Source organism: Opisthocomus hoazin, chromosome 1, assembly GCF_030867145.1.
Source record: "Opisthocomus hoazin isolate bOpiHoa1 chromosome 1, bOpiHoa1.hap1, whole genome shotgun sequence".
Classification (NCBI taxonomy): domain Eukaryota; kingdom Metazoa; phylum Chordata; class Aves; order Opisthocomiformes; family Opisthocomidae; genus Opisthocomus; species Opisthocomus hoazin.
The window spans coordinates 65,100,732-65,124,690 of NC_134414.1; the positions used below are offsets into that span (position 1 = coordinate 65,100,732).

A 23,959-nucleotide genomic window follows, 5' to 3' on the forward strand; every position below is an offset into this window, starting at 1 on the left:
TGTTTCAAGAACCCCACCTCTGCTCATTATTGCTGGCCTTTAATTTCTGTCTGCGTCTATACATTTTCATACAACTAAATTTCTCACAAGGTAGTTGCTGACATGGGCGAAGAATCAAAAGGATTTGTGGGACTTTTTACACAGAAGCTAGGATCTCACAACAAGAAGTGAAAACAATTTAATGTAAAATTGTAAGCATGCGGCTTACTGAGTGATACATTTCATTTATAAAACATTTCATTTATGACAATAATATAGATTGTATGAAACTCATGATTTTTGGCTAACAAATGAGAGACACCTAAATGAGAAAAAGACTCTCAAAAATAAGCATAGCTCATTGCAATCGGTCAAAGTACTTAAACAAGAATGTTAAGACCTTTTTTTCTCTTTTTTTCCTTCACTAGAAGTGGTCTCAGTCTGTTTATCACTGAGTTTTCACAGGAAAACCAACATAGCTGAACAACCACTTCAAGTGGCTAAAAGCGGAGTGTTTGTGACATCAGTAGAAGAATAAATGCTTATGGTATTGCTGGTGTTAGACAGGACAGGAATTCCAGTGAGACTGGGTGGCAAGTTTGGGGTAACTGATGGGCTGCAACTATACATATTTTGTCTTGATGGGATTGCCTTTCAATCCACTGCCAACATTGCCTTTGGGATCTGAGCTCTGTTTTTCAATTGCCCAAAAAACGGAAGCGATGACATGAGCTGTTGCAAAACCAGCCCTCTGCCATCACACAGCTAAGCATTTATTGCACTGTGAAGCATTTATTGTACTTCTTTTCATGAACCAACAAAAATCTAGCTAAAATTTAACTTTTCTGACAGAACTGTTGCTAATCATTTGTCAGAGCAACTAAGGCATCCTACCTAAACCAAGATTCTCTGTGCAAGCAATTTCCACTTCTAGTCGATGGGAAGGAATGGATACTTTTAGGACACAGTTTGTCTGAACCTCTTTAGATGCCCAATTTATGAATCAATTTACCATTTTATCTTTTTTCCTGTTTGGGAATTATCTGTAAACAAGACATTTTTTCTCAATATTTTTGTTTATAGTTATTTTCCAACTAATTGTAGCAAATAATTCTAGTTCTGTAACTTACGTTATCAGTTGTATTGTTGTTATTTTATTATGTTAGCTCTTGCAAATGTTTTTCAAGTTCACTTTTTTTTTAGATTGGCCATGTGTGTTGCAGAGCTCTATTCTTCTGTTCTTTGTTTGGATTAATAAGATGTTTAGTAAAATTTGTACTGCACTTGTAATGGTGAAATGTAAAATGGTTTCTGCAAACTAGTTGTGTAATATCAGCATAAAACTTCTATTTTGGAGGGCTTTTTTCTGTCAATAACCATGTTTGCTAGAAGATGTATGAATGTAAAGTGAGGAGTATGAATCTTGTGAATTAAGTTCCTTTTATTTTAAATTTATACTTCCTGACATATGATGCCAGTGACTGCTGAAACAGCTTGTGCAAGCCCGATGACCGCAAGGCCCCAGTTAACATTGTATTGCACAAAGTTCCTACTCTTACAATTTTAATGAAGGTGATAGAAGTAGGGAATAGGGATGCGTTATACAGCTGACATGGTAATACATTTTTTTCTGAAGTGATTTTATGGTATTTTTTGTTTTTTGACTCTATAACTCCTTAACATGTATATTTACGGCTGTTATATGTTATCATGCATTATGTTGCAAGCTAGAAAATATTCTGAAGGAGAAGGAGAAGGTAACTTGCCCTGGCAACTGCACTCGATGTCAGATAGACTTTCTGAAGGAAAAGGAGGGATTCTTTCTTCTCTGGGAGCAATTAAATAAACTTTTTTTTGATTAGTAGGGTGGGTCCTTTAGAAAGGCAGCCACCGAGGTGAGGGGGCAACCCTACTCAAAAGACCAAGTAGCAAATGTGCAACCAGACCAGAGGTGGTAGAAGAAAGATCTGTTTAAATACCCATTTCTACCCTTTGCATCTCTCTGGCTTTTCCTTATGTCAGGAAGTTTTCAGTTCTGGTTTATGTTGTGAGAAAAACCAGCTCTACCTTCCAAAGCATCTGGGAATCCTGGGGGTACTTGCCTTGAGGGAGAATCTCAGGCAGACCCAAGTTGTCAAACCACTCACTGGTCTGACATGAGTAAAACCCATCCTACTTGTGGCAAACTAGCAAGTGTCTATTATAGCTCTTATCTTTCTTGCAAGTTCTGCTCTTTTCTGAGGTATCACCCACAAACTGAAGAAAAATGAGCCCTAAATGCTGAAAGTTAGATTGCACCAAAGTCCTGAAGTAAAAAGATGATATTATAGACATTTCTGCAATTCTTCAAATGAATGATATAACTTGTAATGTAGAATATCACTGGGGAAAAAAGAGCTATTGGTGTGCAAATGGCAGGTGGGTGGTGAAAATGATATTAAAATATGAATAAAAAATACTATCAAGAGTTTTAGTAAATACCATAAAATTAGTTGTTTAATGCTTTTAACACACACTTTGCAGTAAAATTGTTAATATGCTACTATAATTTGTACAGTTTGTTTAATGATGCTATGAATATGTTTCTCCGCAATTAGCTTGTCTGTTTGACAATTAATGTATTGCTGTGGTAATTGCTTTCTAGATTGTGTCCTTTTTTCCTGACATCTGATCATAAGTTCTTCATGCAGATGTTTGTCATCAATGTTTCCTTCCTTTGATTCCTGTCTTTTTCTCCAAGGCTTAACTTTTTAAATCTTGGTCCTCAGATGGTAACTGTAGAAATGGGCCTGGAGACTGGAGTGCAAAGGAAGTCTGTGAACTTGGGCAGACATATGTTCAGGTGTCGGTAGCCATGCCCTGTTACTCTCATGTAACATGGCTGTGGAACTGGACAAACCCAGGCTCCATTCTTGAGAAAATAACTAAGTTAAATTTTCTCCTTTCAGTAGGCAGAATATAAAATTTCCGAAGCTGACATCACACCTCAGGTGAATGAAGCCAGAGAGACAACTCTAGGAGTGAATTTTACTTAGGAAAGTATGACGCTGCTTATTAAGAAAGAACCACTTGAATGTCGTGTCTGTTTACAGCTAAGATTAGGCTTTTTGTCGATATGGATTGTTTATGTGTCTATTTGGCTGGATGATCATTAGATTTCAGCCTTCTCAGAAACAAAGTAGGTATGTACCATCTTTGATGGACTAATCAAACTCTTTCCGTAAACTACAGTCATTGACTACTGTCTTAAATGTTTACAGGCACATGCCAGTGTGGCAGGTGTAAATGTGCAAACCCAGAAGGAAATGGACTGGTCTATGGTAAATTTTGTGAATGTGATGACAGAGAATGCATAGATGATGAGACAGACGAGATTTGTACAGGTATGTATTTCAGGGAGTACAAGAAGAACAGTGAAGATTAATACAGGGTGTTAGAAAATCATTTAACTGTACGGACCTCCAAAATGTCTTTACTGAATGTAGGACTTAAAATAAAGGAAACTATACTTGCAAGATTTTAGCTTGTAAGTTTTAAGTGGGAATTTCAGATACAAAAATGAGCTAAGCAGGAGGTTAAAGGAAGAAATCCTATGACATCCTCCTCTTTTCTGAAGAATTGCAAAGAGGGTTATACAAGGTAATTCACTAAGGTAATTCATAGCTTAGTGTGTTTGTCTTTGACAGGTTACAAAAAATGTGAATGCTTTTTGCCACAGAAGAGGGCAAGATGGAGGACACAGAAAAAAACCAAAAGAAAAATATATTGTTAAGAATTTTGGCAAGGAAGTAAAAATTAGAAAGAAGCAGGATGAAAACTGAGAAACAATTTAGGAGATAAAAAGGGAAAGGAATGAATGAAGAAAATTTCACCTGTGATAGGAAAGATAAGAGAATAAGATGGAGTGAACGCTGCTGACAGATAGAAAAGCAACCAAAACTCAAACTGTGCTTCCATTTCATTACAAGATAGGAATTTGGCAATTAAATACTGTGTACTACATACCATTTATGGCCTTATAAATGTTGTTGCCTGTATTACTAAGGAGGCTTGTCCCTGAGCTATAAGATGCTACAAATATTTATCAAGCTATACACATGCACACTGTGTCTGTATGCCTACAGGAGGATTCAGAACTGCTTTTAGGCTATTCATACCCTGATAGTGCATGGTCTGCATGTGCGTGTATAAAGAGATAGTACTTGTGTAAAATAGCTTTGTCTGTCTTTATCCTTACACAAAGAACAAATTATTTTCTACTTATTAAATTGCATTTGAAGGAAAAAGAACTTTTTTTGCACAGGATTAGATAGGGATTTTAAATGAGGGTAAACAGAATGGTCCTCTGAAGTCCAAATCCAGCAGCAGAGTACAATATTTCCACTAATTGTCTAAAATAAAATGAGTGGAGGGCAATAATTTTTACATGCTAATGATCCCATTTCCATTTATTTACTTGTAACCATTACATATGCTACCAAATATGGTAAAAATATATTGTTTATTTAGTTCCAGTAAATTCTCCTTCTGTTCTTTTTTTTCATATTTTTTTCCCCCACCTGTGCTGATGCTGGTTAATAAAGTTAGGTTTTTCTTTGCTTTTATTTCCCCTTGTTTCATCTAATGGTGCCATATTCCAAAACAGACCAGATGCATCTCTGCAAAAAACTAGTTTTATGCATGTGCAGAAATCAAAGTATGCAGAAGGAAAAGGACAAAAAAAAATGGTAGATTCAAGTCTCTAAGGTCTGTGATTCATCAGTATAAAAAGCTCTGATACCTTATGTAAGGTTTGGAGCCTTCGAAAGTACATATAAAGTACAAACTAGTGGTGTGGTTGGCTTTGTTAGGTTGCAACCTGAAAAACTTACGCATGTAGCTTGTCAGTGTTAGATTTTGCTTTACTTTCTAACAAACCTCTGCAGTGCGTAACCACACGTTGAAACAGGGCTTACGCATTAAAAATGGACAGCATATGAACTGAAGGTCAAAAGTACATAATGTCATCACAGAAAAATAAGACTCCACATGCCTATCCGGTTATGGCCTCTCTCTCCCATCCCGATGTCTCCTTTGATACCCTCTATCCCGTCTTTCTTTCCACAGAATTTCCACCACAGAAATAATTTAGTTTTTTTTATTAAGTAATAATAAAATGGCATTCCAATATAGTTCTGCTTAGTGAGAAATGGCCCATGGGTACTCTCCACAGACAAAGTGAACCCCATCAGTACCTGTTATATTTTCACAGTTTGTGTAGCATCTACTTAGCTGCTACATTCCCTTGATTGTCCTTGAAGGTATAGACAGGTTTTGGAGGGTTTTTTTGTCTTCAAAGAAAGCCAACTCAGGAGGATCAAACCAATGAAAAAACAAAAGATTCTGTTTACACACATGTTTCTAAAGCCAGCAGCTGTGAGCTGGGGTTTCGTCCTGGAAAAGCACGCAATGCCATGCTGAGATATGGATAACATGCATTTTAATCTTTGCACAAGGGGACTGCAATTTTTAAGCAATTCACTTCTTAGGTAGGGCAGAGTTACAAAGTTATAGCAAGCTTTTGAAGCCTCAGTTAGATTTTTATCAGTCAGTTGACTATGTATCACTTTTTATTTGAGGTTACATAAACTTTGGAATCAAGCTGCAGCTTATTTTTAATAAAGTATCATGTTTTATAGCAAATTAAATTCTGATCCTCAGCTTTTTTTATCTAAGACTTTTTTGCTCTAATGGAGTGATTGTGTCTTCAGTCAAGGGCAAGAGGTAGTGGCAAATTGTATAATGTAAATCATTTGGGGACTATACAAGTGTGAGTGAAGAATGAAGTAGTGATGTTTTAATCTGCAAAAATTTCCAGTAGATCAAATTAATTTACTCCTTCACCACTTTTCCCTATATTTCTTGTCCACTGTTCAAGAACAACCTTTTGGTGATAAGCAATATTTTAGACCCTTTTTGTTGTTTGGTTATCTGAGTAAGATGTTATTTTTGTCTTCTACTATTTTTTCACATGTAACCAAACAATTGTAATGAAAATTCCATCTGTAGTTGTAAAAACAGGAAAAAATTTTAGTCCACAGGTCTAAATTTGTGCTCTTGATAGCTAAGGCTATAAGTTGACTAGACTTCGATAGAGACAACCTGGTCTACTAAGCTTGACATACCTAGAAGGAAAAAAGGAGAAGATCCTTCTAGTAAAGAATTGACTTATGGCTTTAAGAATAGTAAGAGTTGCAGCTACTTAATTTAAATGCTCTGTGTCATTGAAGCACATGGCAGAAGTACCTTAGTGGATCAAAATGTTCAGGAGCCAGTTTCATGAAGCCTCAGACGACCCAACTATCTTTTCAGGAGATGTGTGGTTTGTTAAACAAACATCTAAAAGCTTCATTTTACTAGTTCTTATGTTTCATGAACTGGTTTATCCATGTTCAAAAATTGTCTCAACAGGTAAGATGGGAAGCCATACACTGTGTAGACAGTTTGTAGTAAATCAAGTTTCCAGTGCTGGAATTATCTGAGTCAAGAACACACAATGCTATCTTCGACATGCAGTACAGTGGGCAAGTGTGTCATATCTTAACATTTAAAGCTGTGCTTAAATTTTAGCTGTTACATTTACCATCTTCCAAATTTACCTATAACATTTCAAAAATTAAGCTTACAAATATAAAAATATTGATGTTATTTTCTTAGTGCTTATTGATTAGAGATCTGTGATTAAATGAAAACTTGTTCTAAAACAGACAGCGAAAAGTATAACGCAGAGATCCTTTCTTTTATTTTATGTAGGCATATACAGTTTATAAGTTGTTTCTATTCTGAGTCTAGCACTTAAAGTTTTTTAAATAAAAGATCAAACCAGTTAAATAGTTAATGCCTTTTAAAAACTTGCTTCTTTCTCACTGTATAAAATTTGTTTTGGATTAAGGCCATGGAAAGTGTTACTGTGGAAACTGTTACTGTGAGGCTGGTTGGCATGGAGATAAATGTGAATTCCAGTGTGACATTACCCCCTGGGAGATCAAGAAAAGATGCACATCTCCAGATGGCAAAATCTGCAGCAACAGAGGTGTGTCATTTGCACGTTCCTTCTACGCATATTTATATAGGTTGTGTTAGTTTTACAATATGCATTTTCTGCACTAAGACAGAGGTTGTGTTTGCTGATAGTTTCTGGTTTGTTCTCACTTATTTCAGATCTGGATATGTTTCCAAGTGAGTGGGGTAAGTAACTGTGTTTAGGTATAGACTTACACAAATCCACACCTGTTTTTAGATTAAGCCAACCCAAGTTGTTCTCATCCTCATTTTTGCAGTAAGACTGGGAAGGATTATTTGTCAGTACATCTTCTTTGGTGAGAGACCTGTCCTGCAAAATAACATATTAGCAGATTTTTGACTTTGAGTGGATTGCTGTTGCAAGGCCAGCAGCACTGTATGTCAATGCACTCTTAAAGACCAAGGACCCACAAATGAATAGGGAAAATGGAAACACAAAGCTTTTTGTTTCCACTGCAAAGTGAAAAAACAACTAAGAAGTGTTCAATAACAATGCTATGGAATGCATACAAAGCTGGAAAGGTAGACTTCACACAGTATTTCTAACTACATGAAGTTCTATTTGCACAAATTTCCAGAATTTTAATTTTACGTTACGCTTATGTCTCATTTTGCCATATAATAAGGTTGCTTTTTATTAGCTGCTATATTTGGCTTCATTGAACAAAGAGTTAAAAAAACTTATTTTTTTGGCAATAGTCCAGAATAATTACGGTAGAACATAAGTGCAAGTCACTGTTTCCTCTCTTAAAAACATATCTAGTGGTAAAACCTGCTATAACGTGAACATCTAATTATCCTGAGAGCATTTAGAAAACTCTTTTTGCTTAATTATGAGGAATTTGAAAGACTGATTCAAATACAGAGATCATGTACACTTCTTTAGTCTTGGGACCTGAACAGTGAAAAAGTTTATGTAATTCTGGAATTAATAAATATCGAGGTGGCTTCAGATCAGATGTTTTGTTTGCACCGAGAAAGAAATTTCTTGTCAAAGCAATTTCTTATTCAAATTTCAGATATTAATGTGCAAGTATTTCTTTAACTGTAGTTGGGGGCAATGAGGATAAATAGTATAGCTGATATTTTGAATAGCTACAATCTCTTATACAAAGATGCATTCCTGGCATATATCTATATTTTTAGTCTTTCATGTATTTGTGATTTTATCCACACAAAAGTTCTGTAGGCTTCTGACTACATAAAGTTGCTTTCCAACACAGTATTTCTACTCTCTTTAGTCCTATTTACACAGTTATCTTTGTTTATACATCTTGTGATGTAGGTGCAGTTCATCTTGTCAGTCTTGAGCCTTCTAAAAATTAAACATCAAGGCTAACCTTGCTGTTTAGCCTCCTTCAGTGCTAAGATGGACATATTGTCTATATTTTTCCACCAACTGTCTAGTCAACCAGCTAAGACCAGATGTGAACCTTCAGATTTTTAAAACTTTGATGAGATGATGTTTTGCATTCTGCTATCCAGGACAGATGATCCAAATTCACTTTAAAGTTTTTTTCTGGGACGATTAATCACTCTCCAGAGTAATTGTCTCATTTTCTGTGGTTTCTTATTGTTGGGTTTTTTTTTCTTCTCCTTCAGTAGTGTCACTGAATTGTGAAAGTATAAAGAACCAAGTACAAAATTCTTGAGCGCAGTCTTGGTGGCTTTAGCACTAAACAGGGAAACAGCTCTTGCCACTTCATGTAACGGTCACACATGCATGATTGTGTAGGCCTTCTCTTTTCAGAGAATGTGCCCATACCTGTATGTACTCTTTAGTCATGTTGCCCTGTTGTCCTCAAATGCATTTTATTGTTCAGAGTAATGTGAATAACAAGACAAAGGCTATGGTGGAGTAGCAGAAGGTGAAGTTACTCCCCAGGAAATGAACTGCATGCATCTGTAAGGTTAGGCTGCTTCTTTGTGCCTGTTGAGATCTCAGGAAAAGTAGTGAGTCTATGGCCCTGAAGCATATTTGGATTTCTAAATAAGGAGAATGTCTTTTTTTGTTCTGACTTTTCCTAAGTATGTAGGATGCATATTCTCTGTATATTGTTAAGGCTGTGCCCAATGAGTATTTCCCTTCTTATTGCAAACACCAGGGTGTGACCCTGAGTATTGACTTGGGAAAAGTGAAAATGTATGGTTGTCATGTAGATCTGTGCGGACGTTCTGCTTAGGTAGAGAATCACCTCCTAGGCATTTTCAGTTGGATTTGAAATTGCATTTCCTGCTAGTTTAAATGTTTATACTTTAACAATCCTTAATTATCCACTGTGCCCAAGTCCAAGTCATTTAAACAGCACTGATTTTTATTGTCATTAGTGACAGGGCAAATTACTGTTGATGTCAAAGATTTACGACTGTTCTGTGCGCTGTGTTTTCCTGTTGATTCCTGGCAAGACTCAACAGCAAAAAGAAACTTGAATAGAAAGCCAACTATTTTATTACTATTACTACTAAGCAATCATAGAAGATTTTAAATCATAGGAGATGAGCATACACTCGTGATTAACACTTGCAACTTTGACATTGCACTCCTGTGAGGGCAGAAAATTCACAGGTGTAAATTCCTGTAATCAAACTACTATTACTTCAGATTGCTCAGTTACTATTCTACCTTTGTCTCTCTCATCTTTTTTTTTTCCTTCTCTTTCCTAGGCACATGTGTGTGTGGGGAATGCACATGCCATGATGTGGACCCAACTGGTGACTGGGGAGATATTCATGGAGATACTTGTGAGTGCGATGAAAGAAACTGCAAAGCAGTGTACGATAGATATTCTGATGACTTCTGTTCAGGTAAATAATACATATAAAAGGAACTTATGTCTAGTTTTAGAACAAAAGCATTCAAATGGTCTGATCGTGCTCTTCTTTAGTACTCCAATTTTTGTAGCTTAAAATATACCACGCTTTAGCTGTTTATTTGGGATTGGATTTTTTAAATTAAAAGACATAATTCTGTGAAAAAAAATGTTTCCCATTCTAAAGCCTGCTTAAAACATGTCTTTTTTTCCATGCCTTTTACAAAAATTCTGTAAGTATGAAATATTTTTAGGTGCCCATCTGCCTTCTAATAGTCTTGTCTTCAGTGTAGTCTAACATAAATTGGAGAATGCTTGAAAATTAAAAAAATACAGATATCCTTCCTTGGAGAAATTTAAATTTGGAAATTTGTGGGTCAATTGTTATTTCTTATGTCATGTTATATGGCAGGGAGAGGACAAGCAAGAGGAAGAAATTAGAGGAAAAGTGAGTTAATGAAAAACAGTACCCTGAGAATACCAATTGACCTGAGAACGAGTAGAGCATCATTCTGTGGAAAATACGAATGAGTGGTGCAGCTACGCATCACTGACTGTACATCTTAGACACTTTTACCTTGATTTTTAATTCTACTTGTACTTCAGAGCATTATATTCAAATTAGTTGAATAATAAGTCCATCCAGTGCATCCAAGGTTTGCAGTATATTTAGACCGATGCTCCATGTATCAACTAACACCAGCTGAGAGTCTGAGCAAGACCTTGCATATAATTTTGTGTTGTTACTGCTAAAGATGCTAATACTGGGCAGGAGAGAAGGGCTTTGATCAATACACAGCATGCAATTTGTATACACAAGAACTCTGCAAAAACAAGTGAGAGTGGTTTCAAAGGGACTTGACAGATTACAGGTTGTCAGCTCTAATGCGTCCTGTAGAAATCTGATCTGGCCTAATTAATAATTGGAAGAATGCAGTCATATCAAGGAAAGTAGTGGTGTGCTATATTCTAATCCCATCACGAGAATGAGAGATCCCTCACAGAAAGATCATAGGAGTTGTCTGTAAGAGGGAGAGAAGGCTAAAAAACCATGATATATAAAATTCTTAGCTTCTTCTTTGCCTCTTACAAAGGTGAAACGTTTCTCTGCTGTTGTGGATTTGTTTTTCTTAAATAAATATTGATGAATCACTAGCTAATAAAACTGTGGGGATAAAAAAGAACGAAGCATTTCTAAAAACCTTCAGTGAATTAATTTGCTTGCTACTGTTTCAGCTGCCTACAAATGTTATATAGGTTTATTTAATTAATAAGCTGGAAAGACGCAAAACTACAGCCATGAGAGCGGCAGGAGAATAGAGTTGGGATGTTGTCAAATTTGAATGTATTACTGTGTTGCTGAGTACGTTTTTAGCACTCAGGGACTGATCAAAATGTCAGCATCAGCTAAGGAACACAAAGTTAAAAAACAACACAGTAAATGTGTTTTGTAGTTAAGGGTGAACACAAAAGTTTCAAACCTACATTGATTAAAGCAAACCTGTGGCATTTACAGCTAATGCTGCATCACTGAAACAAGGCTTAAATTCCCTCCTTCCCAGACAGTATTGCCACTGCTGCTGCCGCCCAGGGTGGTAAAGGTGGTAGAAAGCAGAGTGTAAGAAAGCATGGACGGTTACAAAGGAGTTGAGGGGAAGATATTGCCATCTGACATTGGATTATGGGCTGGTGCAGTGTTCTTTGTTACACAAGCATAACTGTAAGTGAGCAAACCTTATGAGAAATACAAAAGGAGGTACTCATGGCTTGTTTGATGTAACTAAAACTCGCATTGAAGTATAGCTTAGTTTTTCTACCTAATCAGCAAAAATTTTGGTAAAATTTCTTAATTGTACGTTTTAGAAAAGCCTGATTTAGCCTTAGGCGGCCATCCAATTATTTGTTCCTCAAATAGGTCACGCAAATCTCTCCATTTTCATGTGAAACAGCGTGAACAATATCTTATAGTCCTCCTGTTTAGTCCTGTTTCAGAAATGGACAAGATGCAGAAGTATTAACTGTGGTTTATTGTTGTAGACAGACAGAATCTGCAATTAAAGATTTACTAGCAGAATTGTAATTGGACAGCTTTTTTCTTGGTTTATGTGAAATAAATTTACTTAGTGCACGAAGTGTGCACATGTCTGCAAAATTTCCTAATTTTTCTCACAATTGCTTGTAAATTGATTTAGCATGAATCCCGGAGGGATTAGTCAGATTAGGGAAAATAATCCATCTCTCTTAAAACCTGCATCAAATGGAGCTGATGATACAAAAATTTTACTGTCTTGTTCTGCCTTCCTAATAGGTAGAGACAGGATATCACATTGTCCTGAGTAGCAAACTGAAATGATAGGAAACCATGTTTACATGTAAAGAGTTTTACTATAACTGAATGAAAAGCTTTGTTTATTTCATAAGCTACTAATGACAGGAATTGACAGCCCTGCTGTGAGGACTCAAGAGCACACAACAGCAGCTCCCTCCAGAAGCTTCATATGGCTTGGGGTGACTGTCAATTTGCAATATCTCATATTGGCAACCAAATGCAGCCTTTTAACATCTGAAGTGCTCTTCAGTATGTTTCTGAATGACTTTCTTTCAGAGGTGTTCGCAACATTAAAGTGATTCACTTCCTTTAAAGAGAGAATAGTTTTCATGACTTGACATAGAGAGAAAAAAGACTTCCATAATATAATTCCTACATTCACACGTCTCATTAGCTCCTTTGCTGTGGCTCTAGCAAAGAAAATGTTGTATGAAAGCACATCATCCTCTCATAGGTATCTCTCCAGATTAGGGAACGTATGTCCAATTCACAGCCTGTCAGCAGGTACACATGAAAGAAAGATGCAGAATCATAGAGTCATAGAATGGTATGGGTTGGAAGGAACCTTGAAGATCATCTGGTTCAAGCCCCCCTGCCATGGGCAGGGACACCTTCCACTAGATGAGGTTGCTCAAAGCCCCATCCAGCCTGGTCTTGAACACTCTCAGTGACAGGGCATCCACAGCTTCTCTGGGCAACCTGTTCCAGTGCTTCACCACCCTCACAGTAAAGAATTTCTCCCTAGTAAGTAATCTAAATCTACCCTCTAAACAAGAAGTCTTCAACGCTTTTCAAGTTTCCTTGTGAACTGATAAATACATATCTTTTAGAAATACGATATAAGCCAGTCTTAAAATGCAAGTGTGATTAGAAAGAGATATAAATTCTGTGTTGCTATGGTTTTCAAGAAGAACCTGGATAGACAAATGGACATAGAAGCAATGCTTTGGGGTCCTGTGTCCACTGAATGATGATGATGTGAAAATTTTGATAGAAAATCTAACCTGCTGTCAGAGCCCATAAAAATAAATATTTGATTTTGTGGCAAGGAATGTTTTTGCTGATGCTCAGACTTTCCTCATCCAGTGCAAGGAACATTTTGTACTGTCAGATTCCCACTGCTTTCTTCTAAGAGCAATAGGCTCATGGTGAAGACAGCTGGGCAATTAGCTTGGTTTTTCTGGGTCTGGATATGTTAACATTCATACAGAGGAAATAGGTTGTTTGTATGGCTTTCTAGGTTAAGTTCTCAGGAGGGATTCACTCTTGGCTTCTTGGATGTCACATTTTTTTAATAGCAACTTTCCAGAAAATCTTTTATGGAGTTCAGTTGTCCTTCCTCACCTCAACTTGCACAGTGAAAGTTACGTTTATGTTACTATGTTCAGACATCATCAGGAAGAGTTAAGTTAGCTAATGAGATACTAAAACCACATCCAACTGCCCTATTGAAATGAGAATTTCTTATGTCCAGTATTTTATTAGTTGCACATCACTATTTAGTAGAAGGCAGTGGTTTGAGACTTGGAATTGGTGTGACATTGCGTGTCTCTAGTGGATCACATTGATTGCAAGTAGATAAAAGATGGTATTGATATATTGCTTAAAGAATATGCTGCAACTGTGGCAGAAAGAGAACATAAAGGTAAATGAAGTATTTCCTTATGACAGCCCCACTTTTCCAGACAGTGGTGAAATATATGTTTGTAACCTCTATTCTACCCTCTCACATGAGGTATGCCAAGTGCCAAAACATCCCTTAAGAAAAAAAAAAAAAGGAATTATGGCTCAAAAAGGAATGATAGACCAGTGCTATTTTCAGAAAAAAAGCAGATGCAATGAATTGATTGTATTTTTTTCCAGTCTGATTATTTAATGAAACCACAATTTTGATAAAGTTCATCTAATCATGAGGTTTTAATACTTATCAGTAGTACTATCTTTAATTGTATTCATTGCAAAGGTCATGGACAGTGTAATTGCGGAAGGTGTGACTGTAAAGAAGGATGGACTGGGAAGAAGTGTGAACATCCACGTTCTTGTCCCTTGTCAGTAGAGGAAAGTGCTAAGAAATGCCGAGGAAATTCTAATTTACCTTGCTCTGGAAGAGGTAAGCACATTTCTGGAAGAATTTTCATGCACTTAAAATGTACTTCAATTAAAAGAATTTTTCCAGATATCCAGCATTACTGGTACTGAAAAATGTGAACTTTCTTGGCTTACTGTGCATGGATGACACCTGCATAACTTCTGAGTTATGAGAAGGGAGGAGAAGAATACAAAGGTCATCTGATTTTCCTGTCATCTACTGCTTTGTATTTTATTTTACATACCTCAGCATTTGTTTTGGAGGTTTTCAAGGATGCTGTGAAGATGGCTGTAGTTAAGTCTTTACTATAGACACATTAAAAATATGAACCTATTCTATGCATTCTTTGAGAAATCCAGCATGATATTTTCAGCCTGTGTAAAATGTTGTGGCACCGTTGTGATAAGAGCTGTTCAGATTCACGCTGCCTAAGAACCTGTCCTACTGAGTGCAGGACTGACCTCTAAAACGCAGTTGTTCTTGAGTGTAGTTTGCTAGTTAGCCACTGGCTTTTCGTTTGAAAGCATTTGTTTGTGACACTGTGGCCTTTTCAAAAGCTTTGACTAAGAAAATATACTGTCGTACATACAACTGAAATACACATTGCAAGCAAAAGGAAAAGGACCTGAAATTTTCATCTATCACTGTGTGAAATGTGGTTTTCTGCAGAGAGAAGAGAGAAAAGTAAATACGAGACAGATTTTTGCTAGAACTAGTAATTGAAGTTGTTATGAATTCTGCCCACTTAAGAATTTTCTGGGAAAGGTCTAAAGCTACTCATGAATTACTGCATTTGACCCTAAATGTCATTTCATTTGCAATTTCTTCTTTCACAAATACTACCTAACAGTCAAAAATTGCAGGCTGTCCACCCAAGTTAGCACTGGGATAATTGTATTTTTCTCCCCCCGTAAATGTGCTCATAACTTATTAAATGCAGCATTAGCTATATCTTAAAAGAACTACGTACTAACAGAATGTTGCTTGCTTTTTTCTTAATTAAGCTACAGTGTTCCAGTGAATTGCATCTCTCTTTTCTTGCTAAAAATTCTCAAAGGAATTATTGGCTACATGTTAGGTGGAAAATGGGCATCTGTAGAGAATTAACTGAATTTTATTGTTCATGATTATAAGAATTATAACTAAAAGAAAGGAATGTTGACACTTAATGTATTTTGTTATCATTTTTTTAATATTGACTCACTCTTTTCCTGTTCTTATTGGGTGCTGAATGTCTTCTCTCTCATCTACTTCAATAGGAGTTGTGTATGTTTACCATTTGGAGTCAGTTCTATGATTTAATTGCATTGTGCACTATGAGAGTCAAATGACAGAGAAAGGACTGACAGTCATAAAAAGAGAATTAATTCGAATAGAAATTCAAATGAATTTGAATAGATTTTGATAAGTTTCAGTAAGTATAGTGAGAAGAGTGAGTTTAAAGATTTCAATACTAATGGCAATAATTCTATCCTCTTGACTTTCTGAAAGAAACACCTCAGTATTAATGCTGGCAGTGTTCTTCTCTTGAGACACTAGCAGTGAAATAGGTCGCTTTCAAGTGAACTCATTTGACTGAAGGACCTGTTTGTCAAAATTTTCAAATGAAGTACAAGCAGTATCTATTGGAACTAAAGGCTTAATTCATAGCGGCTTTCATTGCCCTTCCTTTGACTTCCAAACAAGAAGAGATCACCAAGTTTTATGAGGAGTGCAAATGGCACACAAGTGGATCTAGGAGACAGTATGATAGACAGCTGCTATGAAGAAGCAGAGATTCTGCATTCCATCCCTGAAAAAAATTCCCATGAAAACAGTAATTTTAAAATGGAATATGGTGTCTTGTTTTAGTTCTATGAAAAATTTTGTTTAGGAAAGTGAGAGGGAAAAAGAGAAAAGGGATTTTAGTCTAATCATCTGTAATTTACTGGGTTTTTTTAGCCCTGAGTCCCTGGATTTCCCTTTCTTCCATAATATTTTGGATATAATAAAAAATGTGAGAAAGCTTCTGTACAGCTGAAGTGATGTATGTGTTTAGTTCCTTGAAACATTGTCATTGAACTTGCACAGTTAAGTTCTTTGGTCCCATTTGAAAATCCTACTTCTCATTATATCTTGTAATGGGCAGAAGTATTACACAAACAAATGAAACAGAACAAAGTTTTCCAGTAAAAATCAACCTCTTGCAAGTCTTCTGGGTTGGGAAAGGCCGTGGACTTGTAACACCATCCCCATTTTTTCTGAAGTCTATAGGGATGATTGTGTGACAAGGAAGGGAAAGTTCCAAAGGAAACTGAAGTGTTACCTTTTCCATTTGAACATCATTGTTTTGGTAACCTCCTTGTAATATTTTTCTATGGTACAAGGACAGTAATTCCTTATACAGGTCAGTAGTCCACTGCACTGCTGGAGAAGTTGAGTGCTTAACGTCATTATTTAATGGGGTCTTTTAGTAAGGCAGTTAATGTATGGAATAGGAGAGCACAGAGATGCAGGTGCATGACTTTATGACCTACCCATGTATTGTGTTTCCTTGAAGAATATTTGCTATTCATCTGTACCTTTTGTTTCAAGGTTAGTCAGCAAAAATTATGACAGCTAACATACTCTTTTGCAATCACTTTCATGGCCTTGGATAAAGACATTGAAGGACAAAGGATTTTCAGGATTTTAATGTCATATAGATAGCCAAAATATGTAGAGTGAAAAAGATAGAACTATTACAATTCATAGTCTCATTCTATAGTCTGTCTAAATGCTGACATATGCTTAGATTTTCAGGTAGAGGAGTTTGAAACTTCAGTTGTGACACTCTGTTTGCAAGATTAACAAAAATTAGATTTCCTAAATAGTATTTTCTGATTGAAATGTGTTGTGGTTTAGCCTGGCTGGGTGCCAGGTGCCCACAAAAGACACTCTATCACTGCCCTTCCTCAACTGGATAGGGAAGAAAAAAAACGGATCGAGATAAGGACAGGAAAAGATCACTCACCAATTACCTCCACAGGCAAAAAAAGACTCAATTTGGGGAAATTAGTTCCCCCTCCCCTCCCTTCTTTCCAGGCTCAATTTCATTCCCAATTTTCTCCACCTCCTCCCCCGGAGCGGTGCAGGGGTACAGGGAATGGGGATTGTGGTCAGTTCATCACACTTTGTCTCTGCTCCTCCTTCCTCCTCACACTTTTCCCCTGCTCCAGCATGGGGTCTCTCCACGGGAGGCAGTTCTCCACAAACTGCTCCAGGGTGGGTCCTTCCTCTTCAGGAACAGACTGCTCCATCACGGGTCCCTCACTGGTTGACAAGTCCTGCCAATAAACCTGCTCCAGCGCAGACTCTCCACAGGGCCATAGTCTCATTTGGGCATCCACCTGCTCTGGCGTGGGGTCCTCTCTCCACAGGCTACAGGTGGATGTCTGCTCCACGTGGACCTCCATGGGCTGCAGGGTGACAGCCTGACTCGCCATGGTCTTGTCCAGGGGCTGCAGAGGAATCTCTGCTCCAGCACCTGGAGCACCTCCTTCACTGACCTTGGTGTCTGCACAGTTGTTTCTCTCACATATTCTCACCCCTCTCTCCTGCTGCAAAATGCTGTTATGCAGGGGTTTTTCCTTCTTAAATACGTTATCACAGAGGTACTGCCACCATTGCTGATGGGCTAGGCCTTGGGCAGTGGCGGGTCTGCCTTGGAGACGCCTGGCATTGGCTCTACCAGACACCGGGGAAGCTTCTAGCAGCCTCTCACAGAAGCCAATCCTATAACTCCCCCAATACCAAAAACTTGCCATGCAAACCCAGTACAAAACGTGAAGTATGATTTCAAAATATGATAATCCATCACTTACACACTAGTGAAAAAAAATCCATGCTGCCTCAGGAAGCACTGAAGAAATAGTCCTTCAAAGCTTTGGCTGGCCATTTTAGTTTTTTGCGCATTTGGCAAAACTTTGTGGCACGGAAGACTATAAACCTCCCAATAATTCAGCTTCTGTCTTTAAAATCTCAAATAATAATTACAGAAGGTGAACCAAGAAAAAAAAAAAGAAGAAAAAAACCCAAACTAAACCACCAAATCCTCTAAATTTCTCATAAAAAAAAGGGTTTGGCATTTATATATTTTTTGTGTCAGAGATTTGGGATGGTGGAGGCTTATATTAAAAAAAAAATTATCCTTCATTTCACTTCACAAAATTTTATAATATTAGCACAAAAATCATGGTGAAATGATACGCTTCAAAATTTTTCAATGGGTCTGAGGGACCAAAAGCTTCCATCTTTGAACTTTGTTTTTGTAAGGTGCTTATTTTATACCTTATACTTTGTTTTTACAGGTAATGATGAATGGAAAAGAAGAGAGAATATTAGCCTAATCTTACTCTGTTTTTACGATTCAGTGACCCAATATGCTTGTAACATTACATTTTAAATAAAGTACAGGGTTTTTATATAAATGTACCCAAATTTTTATTAGTTACCTTTAGGGCAAATTATGTTCCTCCATAGGCAGAAATAGAGAAAACATCAGCAATGCAAAGGAAGAGAATTGTCACGTACCACCCAGATTTTGAGAATCCCAGGTTCCCTTAACTATAAGTAATGTAACCTCAGCAAGAGTAAAAAAGATACAGGAAAAAACAGTGAAGGAAAGCTTTTTTCAAGTAAAGTGTTTAATATATCAAGGATACATAAAAGTTGTATTAAAAATTTTAGAGGATTCAAATGAACTTTTGAAGAACACAACCTATTTATATAATCACTATCTGTAAAATGTTATAGATTACAATTTCTCAATCTGCATCTCACTCTCCTGAGAGCAGAAGAATCAGTGAACTTTTATTCCAGACTGTAATTCGCTTCATGATTTTCCCCAGTCACTCACAGGAATAAGAGCCACTTTCATGGGTGCTGGTCAGCATTTGGGGAGAGCAGAGATGCTGCCAATAATTTGCTTCACCATGGTCTTGTATTTCTTAGCTGCTTCTGTAGGTGAAGGAGAGAGAAGTCTTTATATTGACATGCTGAGTAGTAAGTGAGAATGTCTACATTCTGAAACGATGTTATAAAGGCAGACAAAATGTAAATCCTCTGAGTTACATCAATCTGACTGTCTTTACATTTAGTAGTTCCTGTTATATATGTTGGGACAGAAGGATCAGATTAAAATTTGGGGAATTCAAACATACTATCACTAGGTACTTTCAAAAAATTACTTTCCCTACAAAAGCATGTTGAGGATGAGGGGAGCTTCTGATCTTAGAGGTCTTTTCCAACCTATGATTATATGATTCTAGGCAATTTCATTCATATAAAGCGAATAATTCCTTCTACACTTTTATTCCTGAGAGTGTTTTCTTTTACTAGCTGCATGACTTTTCACTATAGATGTAATACTTTCACAGTGAATGTCTGTCCCTTTCAAGAACACACTGTACAACAAAGCCAGTGTCAGAGATAAAGGAAAAGGCACACCAAAAAATCCTTATGGAAGGAAATAGAAACAGCATATTATTATCAGGATTAAGGGACAAGACAAGCCACTTTTCTCTTTAAAATGCACAACACTCACTCGAGTTTCTCCTCAGGGAAAAAAGCAGATTTCAAAATAGTTGTAATAAAAAAGCCTTCAGGAAGAGAACTGAAAATAAAAAGAGTAGGTTTAGCAAATAATAGATGAGAGATTTTTAAAAAAAAATCTTGTTCTCATCACTTACCCTTAGCGAAGGCAGCCATCCCATGGTAGTAAGCCAAAGACAGATAAATGAAAAATCTTCTTATTGGTAGTGTATTTTACAATTTTAATCTCTTTTCTATGATTACTTTTATTTATTCATCATATGAAGACAAAAAACCTATTTCTTTATTTGTGAAATTTCCCCTTACATTTGTGCTTTAACATTGGCTGTCTGAAATATGCAGGGTTTTTTGATTCTGTACTGAGAAAGATTTTTGTTGTTTTTGCAACGTGTCCTAAATCCTGTTTTCAAAATATCAGTATCAAGAGTTCAAAAGTTGTATATCATTTTGAAAGTTTACTGACATAGTTACTTTACAGTAACTTTGCTGTTTCTTCTCTATTTAAAATAGTCAGATGTTGACTGACTTAGTGGAGGAGCAACAATGCTCAATGCATTATTGAAGATTCTTTGTGGTGAACTGAGAGAGTAAGTCAATCCCTTGTGTTCAGTGCTGAACTCTGTAATGCCTATTGCTAGTCTGCAGGATACCATCTCCTGGAGCCTGGAAACAAAGCTTAGTGGTAAGGGTCAATGATGACTCCGAAGAACAGTGCCATTGACCACTGGCTGCTGTAAAGTCCTAATCCTTTTTGGGATATCTTGGTTGTACTGTTGTATGAGATACACTTCATGCTGCTCTGAAGCATAGCTCATCAAAGCCTTGGCTGGTACAAGAAATGTTGTAAATTCTTATTGATACAACACACCGTGATATGCAAAAGGAAAGAGAAACACACATGGAATAAGTCATATTTGTGTACTGACCAGAGTGGATGGGCACTAGATAAAAAGATATGTGCTAAATAGGTGCCTAAAAGCAGGTGTAACTATACAATACTCTTCTGACCTCCGTGAAATCTTACATGACTGATCATAAATATGACATAAAATGTTCAGCCTGTAAGTAATTTCTGGTGTTCGGTCATCAACTACTATAGCTTCATATAAACCTTTGGATGACATCACCTGGTGTATCTTCAAGGTTTTTAAATCTATACAAACTGTAAAATACTAGTGCCAATCTGATAATCTCTTCAACAGGTAGGTCTCTACGGATAGGTAGGAAGCCTTCAAAGGCCAGCAGGTGGTGGTGGAATGTGCCAGACCATGAGAACTAGTTCTGTGCTATTACCACTGGAGCCTTATTCACCATAGTTTTATGCTCTCACAGTTGTTCTTTTGTTCTAAGTGCAGTTGTTAATTAAGGATTTTGGGGTCCGCCTCTCGTATGATATTGCCAAAATAAATCAACCAAAAAAATTTCCTATTTCTATTAGGTACCTATAGAAAAACATTGTTTCTAAAGCCTATTGCTTGTTGACTTAGTAAAGGAAGCTGGTAGTAGAAGTTGCCATTTGAATAATTCACTATACTTCATATGTGACAGGATGGGGTTAGAGCAGAAAAGTGTAAACAATCCTAAGGTAAAATCTAGGTTACTATCCCTGCCACCAGCTCTTTATTGCAGCCTCTTATTATGCAAATGGCACTGTTTAATTGAAGTGTAGATTACTCTAATGTACATCATCACTGAATTTGGCCTGCTGTTTTCATTCATTTTGCATGACCCCAACATTCTGAAGGAGGTCTTAATTAAAGCGCTATAGTAGACAGCCTGGCAGCAAGTAACGTTATTAGCTGGTGTAACAAGAACAGAACATAAACGCAAGTCATGCATCACGTCTCTAGCTTTCGCCTCATCAGCTCTGAAACTGAGCGCTGTTATACATCTGTGTGCTTCAAGCAGAGAGGCACTCCTTACTATACTAGTACTTTAATGTCAAAGGAGCTGGCATAACAGCGTTTGTTATACAATTTAGTATACCCTTATATGCTGGACTGGCATGCTGAACTCAGTTGTAGTCGGTTGAAGTCTAAGAGAAAAAAATACAGATAAATAGTTGCATCACACTCCTCCTAGATTTGTCTATCAATAGTTTAGATCACTGATTTTAAACTGCTCCTCTGATTCAGGCTCTGTACGAGCCTATCTCTCTCTGTTGAAGCAGGATCCTCTGGAAACTGTCTTTTCTTAGGAAAGCAAATTTGGAACTGCTAAGAATACTTCACCTTTTTCGAATTCTGATTTTTAAAATGCATTTATCTTTTTTATCAGAAGGTGTTTAGGAGCTCAATACTTCAGTATTTCTCTGTAGCGAAAGCTTGTTATTTGTCAGTGATCCACCTACAGCACTCCTGGCTATTTTTTTTGCCTTTTGCTGTTGCCTTTTGGGGAGACAGCAAGTAGGGGTAGAGGAATCAAGGAAACTCTGTAAATCAAGAGAACATTTCATTTCTGCAGTGAACCCATTCTTGCAGTCCTTATAACTCAGTAATAAATAAACAATTCAGAATGTACTTTGTTTCTGCATTAAGAGCTTTTTTAATCTGTTCTGTTTTCGTCTGATCTGTTTCTGAGATGCAGGGGATATTGCAAGAGTCAAGTAGTTCACAAAAAGCTCTGTAATAGAATTTGCTCACGTTCTGAAGTTTCCCGCTTGTTTTCACAGTGAGAAGTCTGAGAAGAGGTAAAAAACAGAGGAAAAGTAACGTATCTGTTTTAGGATGATACTTTGGAATTAGGGCTGTGGGATAAAAGCTCAGTATAACAAAGGAATATTTAAACCATGGCATCTATGGCTGGCAGAGTAACAACCATGGATGCCAAGTTGCAATGAGAACAACTTCACATGCTCTTTTTCAGTATAGCATTTTTCAATTCAAATATCTTTTATTTTATTCTCACCAGTGAGAAAGGCAGTGTAGGACAAAACAAATACTGATGTTTAAATGGATATGCAAGAAGCAGGCACAGTTATTTATATATGATATATTTATGTAATTATTCATATATGATTTATTCATATATAATTATTTATTATGAGTGTGGTAGATGTCTGCTACAGAGCACCTGATCCAGAAAGGATGTAAATGAAGCCTTCTTTAAACAACTGAAGGAAGATACAGGATTGGAGGCCTTGCTAATCACAGGCAATTTCGGTCACCTTGATATCTGCTAGAAGACTGGGATAGCTCAATGCAAGTAATCTAGCAGATTCTTCCCACCTCTCTCAAGCCTCTGAACCTCAAGGCAGGGTCTGAGGGACTTAAATCCTGCCCATTGTAGGAAAAGATCAGTTCGTGATCACCTGAGGAATCTGAACATACATAAGTCCATGGGACCTGATGAGTTGCATCCCAGGGTCCTGAGGAAACTTTAGATGTAGTTGCCAAGCCACTCTCAATCATATTTGAAAAGTCATTGCAGTCAGGTGAAGTTCCCAGTGACTAGAGAAAGGGAAGGATCATATCCATTTTCAGAAAGGGTAAAAAGGAGGGCTCTGGGAACTACTGACCAATCTGCCTCACCTCCGTGTATGGTAAGAGCATGGCACAGATCCTCTTGGAAGATATGTTGAAGCACATGGAAGACTGGGAGGTTAAAGAGACAGCCAAACATGGCTTCACCATGGAGGGAAGATGGAGTGACTGCATCAGTGGACAAAGGAAGAGCTACAGATGTCATCTAATTTGATATGGTCCCCCCCAACATTCTTGCCACTAAATTGGAGAGAGATGAGTTTGATGGATGGACTGTTAGAAGGAAGAGGATTTGGCTGGTTGGCCATGTCCAAAGAGTTATAGTCAATGGCTAAGTGTCCGGGCTGAAACAGTAATGAGTGGTGTCCCTCAAGGGTCCGTACTGGGACGAATACTATTTAATATCTTCATCAGCAATGTATACATTGGGATTGAATGCACCCTCGGTGAGTTTGCAGATGACACCAAGCTGAGTGGTGCAGTTGATACATTTGAGGGAAGAGATGCCATCCAGAGGGACCTTGAGAGGGTTGAGGAGTAGGCCCATGTGAACCTCATAAATTTCAACAAAACTGAGTGCAAGGTCCTGCACCCAGATTGGGGATCTCCCCAGTATCAATACAGACATGGGGGATGA

At 37.2% G+C, this 23,959-nt stretch overlaps 1 protein-coding gene across 1 annotated transcript in view; it reads left to right on the plus strand.

Annotated features, from left to right (window-relative positions):
• ITGBL1 (integrin subunit beta like 1) overlaps positions 1 to 23,959 on the plus strand; it is a 163,738-nt gene that overhangs the window by 72,214 nt on the left and 67,565 nt on the right. Inside the window, exons 4-7 of the mRNA XM_075424326.1 lie at positions 3,240 to 3,362; positions 6,911 to 7,051; positions 9,706 to 9,846; positions 14,144 to 14,290. Coding sequence (XP_075280441.1) covers positions 3,240 to 3,362; positions 6,911 to 7,051; positions 9,706 to 9,846; positions 14,144 to 14,290 — 552 coding nt within the window. The remainder of the gene's footprint in view (positions 1 to 3,239; positions 3,363 to 6,910; positions 7,052 to 9,705; positions 9,847 to 14,143; positions 14,291 to 23,959) is intronic.